The sequence below is a fragment of the Lynx rufus genome, unplaced genomic scaffold, assembly GCF_022079265.1.
Source record: "Lynx rufus isolate CCGP_SWC_20201006 ecotype Redwood Valley unplaced genomic scaffold, mLynRuf1.p SCAF_5, whole genome shotgun sequence".
NCBI classification, from domain to species: domain Eukaryota; kingdom Metazoa; phylum Chordata; class Mammalia; order Carnivora; family Felidae; genus Lynx; species Lynx rufus.
This window is the reverse complement of record NW_025814867.1, coordinates 143,635,604-143,647,808: the sequence shown is the minus strand read 5'-3', so window position 1 is coordinate 143,647,808 and position 12,205 is coordinate 143,635,604. Positions and strand designations below refer to the sequence as shown.

The following is a 12,205-nucleotide window of genomic DNA, read 5'->3' as shown; positions in this document are numbered from 1 at the left end:
AAATTATATTAGAATATAATGAAATTAATTATGCATGTAGATGATAAAAATTGAAAGGCTAAAGTTCCATGTCAATAGAAGTAAAATGAAAACTATATCTATAAAAGAAAAAAGTTAAAGATTAACTTATAGTTTTTTTCTGGCAATGTGTTAGATACAGTCAAGGATAACTAAAACCTCCAAATATTCCTGTTTCTGCATTTTGTGCTACTGCTTTCTCTAGGGATATTATTGCCTTGTCGGCATACAGACACATACAGCAAGGTTTTCTTGTGTGTCTAACATATAGAACTATATTCTATACTTAAAGGATGATTATGGATTCCTCTCTATAGAAAAGTGTATTGGATAATGTTCGGGAATGGTGGTAATATGCTTTTCTCGAATGAGTCATTAGTAACTTTGTGATAAGCATTCCAAATTTTTTTTAATATTTATCTTATTTTTGAGAGAGACAGTATGAGTGGAGAAGGGAAGAGTGAGGGGGGAGACAAAAAATCAAAGCAGGCTCCAGACTCTGAGCTGTCAGCACAGAGCCCAATGTGGGGTTCAAGCCCACAAACCGTGAGATCATGACCTGAGCCAAAGTCAGATGCTTAACCAACGGAGCCACCCAGGTGCCCCATGATAAACATTCCAAAGAAGAGGAATCAGAGGCCATCTTAGACCACCGGGCTAGTCTAATAAGCAGAAATCTTGGTTACAGACAAGTCATATGTCATATTATAAAGAATCCAAGGTAGATTAGATGTGCTTGTTTATAGATAGTATTATTTTTGTTTTTTGAAAGGGATTGTCCAGTCCAACCCTCAACATTAGACAGGGATCAAAAATTCAAATGCTTACAGAGGCCAAGCAGATATTATAATTGAATAAGCTTGTTTGCTTGAGGAAGCAATAGGGAATGTAGCAACTTTGGAAAATTAGAGACCGCATGACACATCTAAAGGGGGCACCTGCCTTTTAGGTTAGTCAATTGCACGTGTGAGAATTTGAACACAAGTATGTAGATATTCCATTTTTCATTTAAAAAAACCAGATTTTAGGGGTGCCTGGGTGGCTCAGTCGGTTAAGCATCCGACACAGGTCATGATCTCATGGTTTGTGAAGTCAGGCCCCGTAGCGGGGATTCTCTTGGGATTCTCTGTCTCTCTCCCTTTCTCTCTGCCCCTCCTGCTCTCTTTCTCTGTCTCTCTCAAAATAAACAAACTTAAAAAAATGAATTGAAAAGCTTAAAATTTCGGATTTTAAGTGGACTGTCTTAATATTAGGACATTCAGCCACAAATTCATTAAAAAAAGAGAGACTAGGTATCCCATATTCAGCTTTTGATCAGTATTAATTTAATTAACCAGATAAAGATCAACTTTCTTTACATTTCAGCATGAACACAAACCAGTTTTACTCCCTGCTATCTGGTGTTGGAAATGTATGCTACGGAGAAATTAACTCTATTATTGTTACTAAGAATGTATTCTGAATAAATCTGCAGAATGATTTAGCTAAGGAAACTATAATACTTTCTTGTCTCTTTCTTTTCAATAACTTTCCCTGATGACAGTACTAATACTGCCAGTAAAGTGTATATTTGTGTTTCCCCAAATGGAAAACTCTCCTGTGATTAAGCCAACATGTTCTGCAGGGGACTCAGTGGGATTGTTAGACATTAATTAAAAGAATACCGTGACTCTTTTTGAAAAAAGTCTATTTCCCCAACCAAGCTTTGTCACCTCATTTTTTATAACATGGGTGGGGGGAGTGAGGCAGATGCTATTTTTATATATTCCATAACTGCTGCCTTCAGGTAAATGGGCCGATAAACGGATCATAAGTCAGACAAAAACACGAGGAGTGGGTGCTTTTGCCCAAATCTCTCCAAATCAAGACCTTAAGACTGATTGCATTATATTCTACATCTTCTCAGAGCAGTAATTGTGGTCTCCACCTAGAATTATGTTTAGATTAAATTATAGAGTTGAAAACTGCACTTTTCTCATTTTGTCTTCCACCCCATAAGCCCACCTGACCACCTTTCAACTAGGCCTTGCTCACCAGATTTCCTGTCTGGCAATAAAGATGGAAAATAACAATGGGTCTCACTCCTCCTGAGAATATTTGTACTTTACTATGAGACTTTTCATGGGCATTTCTTCCAATGAACAGAATATAACACTATGGTTAAAATTTGGGGGTAGGGCAAATAGAAAGGAAGCAAGGGGCTTCTTTCTGCAACAGTCCTGAATCAATGCAGCAATTTAAAAATTACTCTGGCCTCCTGTAAATGAGGCTGACCCTCTGATGAGTATCACTGTATTTTATATGATATGATATAGAGATTTGAATGTTCCAATTGAGTCTTTTTGCCAATCTCACCCATACTCTGACACACAAGATCCAAAGTTGAAGAGCCTTTCCCCCTCCCTAGATAAAGAGAAATACACTCCAGGAATTTTTCATACTGGTTATAAACCTGTCAGGCTTTTAAACCAAAAACAATGAAGGAATAATTGGAACAGATGGCAGACCTCAGAGAGAATACATCCCTTGGGAATACAGCTGTTGGATAAATTTGTGAGATGCTTCTTCTATGATGAATTGACTCTTTAAGAAAGCTCAGTTGCTATTCGGGAAGATCTGTGTGTGTGTGTGTGTGTGTGTGTGTATATATATATATATATATATATATATATATATATGTTTTTTCAAGTGACTTGTCATAAATCACTTCTCATGTCACTCAGTCCACTTAAGTAACAACAACAAAGAATGAAGCTAAAATATATTCAGATACAAAAAGTTCTCCACACACTTCAGTTCTTGCTCTCACTGACTCCCTGAAGGCTTCAGACTCTTTCCCATGGTCAAAGATTGGCAAAGTCAGCTCAGTCACGACACAAGATTGAAGCCTTTGCTTCTTTGAGACTCTCAGGACAAAAGTTCTGGAAATGTGCTTCCTGAGGGATTTGAAATAAAGCTTCAAGAGAATGAGAGCAGTTATGGCTTAAACAGGTTACCAGGAGGCTGGAAATTACCCTCCTTAGAGAATAACTTTAAATGGAGATCCGATCCCCATCTGTCTGAATGTTTCAGGTATTGTGCAGCCTGAAGGCAGAAGGGGAGCACCAGTCAACATTTACTGAGGGCCCACTGTGCATACTGCTAGGATTACAGTGGCAACCCCTACTGTAAGAATCATTCTTAGGCTCTTCAAAGCATTTTATTATACATTGAAGCAAAGCTCTCCTGGTTTCACTTAATTGCTCACATGCTATGGGTATGTTAATGGTGCTAATTTTGACACTAACCATTATTCTGGGGGTGTTTCAGCAAGCGGCCAGTATCTTTTAATTTGGTTTACAAGAGCCATTGTCTCACCAAAAATCCATTCTTTTAATTGACAAGCCACAATCTAACTCCAAAACATTTTGCTCTTCTTTTAAACTTGATTTTGACTACTGACAATGACTTTAGGAAGTCTTGGGAGGAAAGAAAGAAAAATGACAAATGCCACAATGTGAACCTTCTGTTTTTCCAACATAAAATATGCCATGGAACATAAGGTTTGTGTATGTGGAGGTTGAAGGCAGGAAGGGGGGCAGGCTGTGGAGTAGAGAAAACAGCTTTCCTGGAAATAACACTAGGTAAGAAGTAAGAGGAAATGAGTTAAATCCTTGCCTCTGCCAGTAACTAGTACTTTTACTCATGCTTTCACATCCTAAATTTTTTGGAGTCTAAAATACGTGGACTGGACTATATGATTTCTAGATCTCTTTTGGTTCTAAGATGACACATTTTTCTACTTCCTATTTTATATTTTGCATTTTTTTAAATTTCTACCAAAAAAGAACTTTAAAGTTTGCAAACAGAAAGAGCCAAGGTGTACTACCTTCCTAATGAGTAGAAGAAATGCTAACGAAAATTCTTAACATCCAAGGAAAAATTGAGTAAATGCATCTCACCATCTTTTAATCTCTTCCTTTGCATTAATTGGCATAGGAATCCAGTACTGGGCAAGCTATGGCTACAGACAGATGTCAGTACTTTTAACATAATTAAAAGTTTGATGACATTACTAGAAGTTTGAGTATAAAAAATATCAATGAAGTCCTTGCAAATTTTCCAAACCTAACTGAATTTTGTAGAACCTTTGAAGTATCCAAAACCTAATCTTAATGGCATATTACGAAGTGTATTAGTCAGTATGGACTAATTACTGTGACCAACATTTGCTATTTTCAAATGGCTTACACAGTAAATGTTTCTTGACCTTGTCATGGTCCGATGTGGACTGAAAGAGAGACTTCTTTATGTAGTCATTCTGGGACCCAAACTCCTTCCAGTTGGTGGTTCCACTATCCCTAGTGACTTGAAGTCCTTTCCTTCCTACTGAATATTGGGGAAAGGGAGAGAGAAACTAGAGAATCATGTTGGGAGAATGTGAAATAGGACTGGAAATAGTCCTATGTCACTTCAGCTCCTAATGGCTGGAAACTGATCACATCACCATACTGAATGAATTGTAAGGAAGACTGGGAAATGTCTAGCTGCTGCCCTAGGAAGAAGAGAAGATGGTACAGGTGTTCATCTAGCCAGACTGTCACAATATTAAACAACTGAGAAAAAATAGAATCTGAACAATGAAATCCCCCGACGTGGGGAGAGATTTATGAAAAACTCACCAGAAGCAAGCGTATGTCACAGAATCCCCAGCTCAGCTTTTCCCTGTTTAAAAGGAACAGACAGCCTGGGCAAGAGTTAATCTCAGCATGTCAGCTATCCATTCTCCAATTATGTTGATCTTTCAAAATATAGAATTCAACTTGTGTGCCCTTTGCCAATCAATTTGTGGATTGGGATTTCCCAACAGCCATAAAGTAGTTACCTTTAAGACAATAATCCTTCTTGACATCTTCAACCCTTTGGTGACCAATATCCAAATGACATTCCTTACAGGCTCTCCTTACCGGGATAAAATCACTATTGCTATCCTTCAACTACAAGAGGAGGGCAAACTGCATATGATGAAAGAAAAGTGGTGGCGGGGAAATGGCTGCCCAGAGGAAGACAGCAAAGAGGCCAGTGCTCTGGGAGTAGAAAATATTGGGGGCATATTCATTGTTCTGGCTGCTGGACTGGTCCTCTCTGTATTTGTAGCCATTGGAGAATTTATATACAAATCACGGAAGAACAGTGATATTGAACAGGTGAGTCATCTCTTTCTAGGATTAGGTAGTTTTTAGTTTGTGTTATCTGTCTTAAGTTTGGGGGTTTTAAAGATGTCTGCCCTTTTTGTAACAGTCTATTGAATTAGATGCCCAGAAGAGCCATTTCTGAGTTAGAGCAAAGAGCTCTTGAATCCCTGCCAGGTGCTGCTGGCACTGCGGTGCCATCATTTATTAATGAGAAGAAGGAAGCGCCTTATATACTAAATCCAATTAGCCCTATTTGGAACGGCAGTGCAGAAATTCCAAACCCAGTTAATTTCTTGAACAGTTATTTGCTCTTAAGATAGAAATCCTCGATAAAGCAGGCAAGAAATAAATCCAAAATTGGAAAAGATATAAAAATATCTTTGAGAGAAATGTTACCATCCTTTCTGGAAGTGTGGATGCTGAGCGCATGTATGAATGCAAAGCAATTTACATAAAGATATAAATGCAGTATTTTGAAACTGAGCATTTACCTCTCCCAAAACATGATCTATAAAAAGGTAATTCATCAGGATTTTTTGGTCAGGAATATGATAAATAACACAGAATGACAATGAAATATATTAGAGACTTTATTTTTCCAGATTGTATTTAGGATCATAGTTGATTTCAACAGTCAACCATTTTTGCCTGTCACTTTTATTTTTGATGGAAATCACACCAGGAGCTCCTACCATTCTGTATAAGATAATTATATTAAAGATAATTCTTTCATAAGCATACTAGAATAAACAAAGTACAAACCTCATGCCCATCATAGTGCATTAGATCACCCATTCAATTTAAAATTATTGTTAGAATTTTGAGACTATAAACTATTAATAACATGGCTAGTTTAATGCTCAGCTGTCACTGTCTTGAAGTTACTAATCATTTTTAAACAAGGGGTTCCACATTTTCCCTTTGTATTGGGCCCCACAAATTATGTAGCCAGTTCTGATTAATAATTTCACACCAGTCCCACCTCCTTTAAGTGGAAACTCTCTTTAAGCTCCCAAAGCTGGGGATGATTGATTATAACTTGGTTTTATCATGATAATTTTCCCAAAATTACAAGGCAATTGTGAGAACGTTAAACGCCCCTTTTTTAGATTTTTTTAGAGAAAACTATCTTTACTTAAAAGGGAAAATGGACTGTTCTGCTTTGTTTTAACTTTCAATTTGCTCTTGAGGTGTCTTGTTTTATGCAACTAATTTGAAAAATAAAAGCTTGTATATGTTATGCTTTTAATGTGCTTCTCATAATTGCCAGCTTCATTTGATTTAAATTTTCATTTAAACATTCATTTTTGCTTCTGATTTATTCATTTTTTTCTATATTTTTTTCTCATTTCTTTTTGCATGCAAGGCTTTTTGTTTCTTTTATGGACTGAAGTGTAAACAAACCCATCCAACCAACTCCACTTCTGGAACCACTTTATCTACGGATTTAGAATGTGGCAAATTAATTCGAGAGGAGAGAGGGATTCGGACACAGTCCTCAGTTCACACTGTGTAATCAGTTAAAAAAAAAAAAAGTGTGCCCAGTAGAAATTGTTTCTGCTAATTGGTATTGTTGATAATATCTGTATCTTTTAAGCATAAATAGCCATAATTCTTTATCCTTTCAAGGTAGCAAAACTCATGGACTCTAGATATTGAATTCAATGCACTGAGAACAGATGCACATTCTGTGTTGAAACCGAGGTGTATTAGGGGCATATAAACTTCAATATATGTGTATTTTCCAGAATCTGCTATACCATCAAGACAACGGTTATCTTAGTTCTATATTTATGTGTTAAAAATAAGCAAGTCTTTCTTCATGAAAAAGTAGATGTAGATTTTCAACAGTGCAAAGCATAAAAACAAAATGCTAGTATGGTGGAATTCTTTTTATCTTTGTGGACCTTTTTTTTTCTTTTTTTTTTAAACTCCTGTTTCCCTCTCCCTGTCCCTTCTGTTCTATGTAGATCCACATATTCAAACTACCCGAAACCCTAACTTTTGGTAGTAAGTCCATAACGACGTTGACGTTCAACTCAAATTGATTCCACTATTTAAAATGTATTATTTACACAAAGACTCAAGGTGTCTTATATTTTAAAAATTGAAAAACGTGATCCAGAAAATGGAAACTAAACTTGAACCCTCTGGCGTCACAGAAGAGCATTAGCTACGCTGAACTTCACTCAGAAAGGCACAACTCAGTCGAAAATGATTCTTGGGTCGAAATTCATTAACATCAAGCTCTCACGTAACATTTACCTGACAACCCTCTGTACGTTCAGATCATAGTATGTTCAGAGTCTCCAAGGAACTGTGGTTTTTTTCATGCTGCAGACTATTTCTTGCAAGCTCCAGACAAACTCCTAAACTAGGAACTAACACATAGCATCTTCTATTTTCCACTGACTCACTTTCACTATGCATTGACGAACATCTTTTCACAAGATGTAATTTTATTCCTTTCCTACTCACCCAGCATAGAGTGGTTGTTCTCCTCACAATCTTTTCTGAGCATTAACACTTTCACACTCATTTCTTTGGATGCTTTATCATTATCAATTCACTCCAAGTATATTAGGGAGAAGGGCAAGGAGGAGAAAATAAATAGAGGAAAGAATTTCCATACACATTAGTTACAGATCTCTAGATTTATTTTCCACCTGCATTCAAAATGTTGTAAATAATTCCCACTCTGACTCAGCTTGGTGACATAAGAAACCAACTGCATACTTAATTTGTTGTGATGGAGGATGTCTGCCTGCCCTCTAAGCTTCTTTTCCTCTACACACTGCATAGGGGAATTGAGGATGCCTTTCATCTTCCCCCAGCATGGGATCAGTTGGTCTTTGTTCTCCTTAATGGGATTACCTTTTGACATGTGAAGTTAGCCCCAAAACATATTTCTCAGAATTAAAGATAAGCCATCTGTGCAATCATGTAGCATTTTGCCTTCTCTTTGCTTAGCTTTAAATGGGTTCCAATTTTTGAACCACAGGTCCCTCCAGTCAAAACTATATGTCTCCAGTAACGCATGTATAGGAAAGTTGACTCCTGCCCTGATTTTCTCAGTCTTGCTTTCTTCTTTAAATAAATGTGCTTTTAAGAAAATATCTCTAAATTACACTAACATTTATCTACTGTTATTAAAGTGAAAGCAGCACACTTTGTCCTGGGTCAGAGTTTACATCTTCATAATCAATAGAAGCAAACATTGGAGTATTTTAGTATTCAGAATTTATTGATTCTGTATGTGGAAACCACAAATTACATGAGTTTATCTTCCCAAGGACTATTTAATAAATCAAAGATGCTACCAAAAAAGTTCAAGGGTGATTGATGAAGTTGAGATGATCAAGGGGTTAGCGATAACAAAATCTGCTTTTCTACAGAGACTCTCCTTTGAAAGTGTAATTCATTCAGAGTTTGGGTAAACTTAAGAGTTGTGTGCCACTTTAAGCTGTATACTACCTATTTCTGATATTTATATCTTATTTTACAGTTTTCAAAATGTTTTGAAATGATACAGCATTACATTTAATCCATTCAACAATTTTATTTCAGCTTTACTAACAGAGAAATAAGCAGTCAGCAGCCTGGAGTCCTAGAATTTAGAATTATAGGAGAATTTTCAAAATCAACCAAACTTAGGTGCAGGTTCTAGTACAGCCACATGCTGAATCACAGTAGACAAGTGACTGCATTTCTCAGAGCCTTGGTTTCTTAGGAGGTAATATTAGGACATAATTTCTTGGTCATAAGGTACCATTGACAAGTGTTATTCAAATTAGATTTTCTGGTCAAGGAACCCATGGAACACTACTCTAAACTTTCTTTACGGCATGATATCTCAGTGTTTTTAACATGTTATGATGCATTGGGAATTTTCAACAAGATTGGAAAGCATTCAGTATTTCCCAAACTTATTAGATAGCAGAATCTGTTTTTCCCCCGAAGGATCTTGACAGACCATTTTCTACAGATCATACTCAGGGAATGCTGGCTTGATGATATGTACCTCATCCAGTGTTATTGTACAAAACACATTAACCATGCCTGGCACATCGTTGCCATTCAGTAAACAATGGTATTGATGATTGGGGGTAGTTTTTAATTTCTCTGAGCCCTAGTTTCCTCATTTGTAAAATGAAGATAATTTGTTGACCTATATTTGCTTTGAGAATTAAATGAAATTCTATAATGGTATCGGAAATAAGATCATTTATAAGAATTCTGTTAACAGATATTGGTTAACAGATATTAGCCCCTTATAGAGAAATTAGGTATTGCTATCTGGTCATGTGGCCAGTAAGTACAATTTATCATGCATCTTAATACACAGTCTGTCTGGAAAAGAGGTTTTCCAATTTACAGGTTCAAACTCTCTCTCTAAAACCACTTTTCCTCACACAATCATTAAAAATCAAGGACAAGTCCATTGCACCCCCGGGAAGGACCCAAACTGGCAACACATGAGGATCCAGTAGAAGTCATGAACCTCATCTCTAGAAATTCTTATTTGATTAGTCTGGAAGGAGGGCAGGACAATAGTTTTTTAAGGTAGTCGGTTGATTTTACTGTGCAGTAGTGATCTAAAGCATAATCTTATATGTGTAATCAGCATTCAATAATTCATTGATGTCTGTTGATTGATTCCAGAGGTACGACCATTAATTCTAAGCCAAAATATACTCACATATTTGGCATTCAATATTCAATAAACCCTTTATAGAGAGAGTTCAAAAAGAAACTGCACATCTTTGAGATAAAAATTTCATTATATTCAATTGATGACCTTCATGTTTAGTTATAGTTGCTAGACCTACTCAAAATGATCAAATAGGTAGTTTAATTGGTCTCTGTGCCCTTTTTTCCCTTGAAGAACTTCTATTCATTTCAGAAACCAAGGCTCCTTACACTTCTTTTTCTTTTTATACATGCCCTAGACAACCAATTCTTGACATCAAGTAAATGACGGCTGAAACCACAGTGACTCCACCAGGGGCCATTGCATTTTAAGTGAAATTTAGAAAAAAAGAAACTTGAACATGAAAGAAAAAATTCCAAACTCTGTTTTTTTTTTCATTAGTTCTCAGAACTTTGGTGTACCTCAGAATCAACCGGGGAAATTATTTAAAATATGGATCATAGGTTTTACCTCCATAGATTGCTTCTCAGTGAGTGTAATCCAGGAATTGGTGACTTTTTAACAAAATCTGAAAGCGAATGCTTAAAATTAGTTGTAGACATTAGTTTCCATAAAAAAAAAAATAGCTTCAATATAGCAGTTTTCTCCAAAATTAGGTCATGTACATGAGTTTTTTTAGTACAAGGGATTTTTTAAAAATACCTTTCCTTACATGAGCTTTTTTTCCCCCAACAATCTTAAATACAGCTGTTTTACTTTAAAACTTTGGTAAGCATGAGTTTTCTTTAAAGCTAGATGGAGGGGCGCCTGGGTGGCGCAGTCGGTTAAGCGTCCGACTTCAGCCAGGTCACGATCTCCCGGTCCGTGAGTTCGAGCCCCGCGTCAGGCTCTGGGCTGATGGCTCAGAGCCTGGAGCCTGTTTCCGATTCTGTGTCTCCCTCTCTCTCTGCCCCTCCCCCGCTCATGCTCTGTCTCTCTCTGTCCCAAAAAAAATAAATAAACGTTTGAAAAAATAAATAAATAAATAAAGCTAGATGGAACACAGCAATTTGACTTCAAGTTAAGTGGTGAGGGTGAGATTTTATTAACATTGGCAGGTTATCTGTGGCTTATACTTTGAGGAATACTGTTTAAAGTTAGCAAGAGAGCAGAGAGGTGTTTGAAAAGATTGAACAGTGCATCGACAACTATGGAGCATCTAACGCTGTCTAATCCAATTCCTGACAAGCCTGTTTATAATCCAATGCAATAAGGAAAAAAATAAAGTTTATTTTGTCTTAGACTAAAATTAGAAGTTGAATTATTTTAGAGTTTTTCCAGTAAAACTGCAACTACCTGAGGACACATGGTGGGTAGAGATCATGCCCTTAGGAAAATCAGCTGGATTATATAGTTATAAACCTATCCCCCCCAAAAAAAATATTTCCAAATACCTCATTACATTTGACTAGCATTATATTATGTTCTATATAAGCCATCTATGGCAAAGCAGCAAAACAACGAATCCCAATTAGTTTCCAAGCCCGTGACCCTTTATACTATAAGGTCTGTTTCCCAGTAAGCAATTTAAAAGTAGCCTGAACAGCCTAGAAAAGTAAAAGGAAAGCAAGGCATTCCTACTTCTCGGACTATTTTCTGCACATCTGACTGTGCCAAATGGCATTATTAATTAACTCTTATAGATAATGAAAAATTTCTGCTTGATGCTGCAGTTTTAACTTGCCTTTAGGAACCATCTCATTATGCTTCCCGCAGTTATGGAATTTTATGTCCAGATGCACAGGCATATTAAAATCATTTTTGCTTTCAAAATCCTCTCCGTAGAGACTGATATCATGGAAAATGGGATTCTCCCTTAAATTTTCAAAAAAAATTCTACTTACACAGATGAGAACGTTTTGGTGATAAAAGCCCAAATGTTCTATGTGGTTACACCCGCTACAAAATCTGAACTTTGTAGTCGTCAACCCAAATGGGGCTAATTGGCCAAATTGCACAACCCCACCGTGTCTCCGTGCTTCAGCGTATACACCCAGAAACACACAAAAAGCATGAGTAGGACCTGAGTGATGGAATGGAGTTACTGTCGCTCCTTTATCTACTAAGCTTAAGTTAGCAAAACCAGGATTTTCTTTGTGTCCAATTTTTTAACTGAAGTGTTTAGACTTCAAATATTCAGATTTTTCCATTTCAAAAAAAGGTTGTTGCCCTGATCACTTTAGTCCTTACCAACCGTAGGAACTAAGAAACTACTGTCCCCAGGTAACCTACCCTAATATACAATTATCTTTTTTTTTAATTTTTTTAATGTTTATTTATTTTTGAGAGACAGAGAGAGACAGGGTGCAAGTAGGAGAGGGGC

The 12,205-nt window shown here is 36.7% G+C and overlaps 1 protein-coding gene across 8 annotated transcripts in view; it reads left to right on the top strand.

Annotated features, from left to right (window-relative positions):
• The window catches only part of GRIK1 (glutamate ionotropic receptor kainate type subunit 1), a 369,629-nt gene that overhangs the window by 346,287 nt on the left and 11,137 nt on the right, over window positions 1-12,205 (top strand). For 6 of the 8 annotated variants that reach the window (XM_047099652.1, XM_047099651.1, XM_047099649.1 and 3 more), the window contains one exon: window positions 4,954-5,204. In XM_047099652.1, coding sequence (XP_046955608.1) covers window positions 4,954-5,204 — 251 coding nt within the window. Of the gene's footprint in view, window positions 1-4,953; window positions 5,205-6,558; window positions 6,709-12,205 lie in introns of those variants that run through there. The other 2 variants (XM_047099650.1, XM_047099648.1) reach the window with 1 other exon arrangement.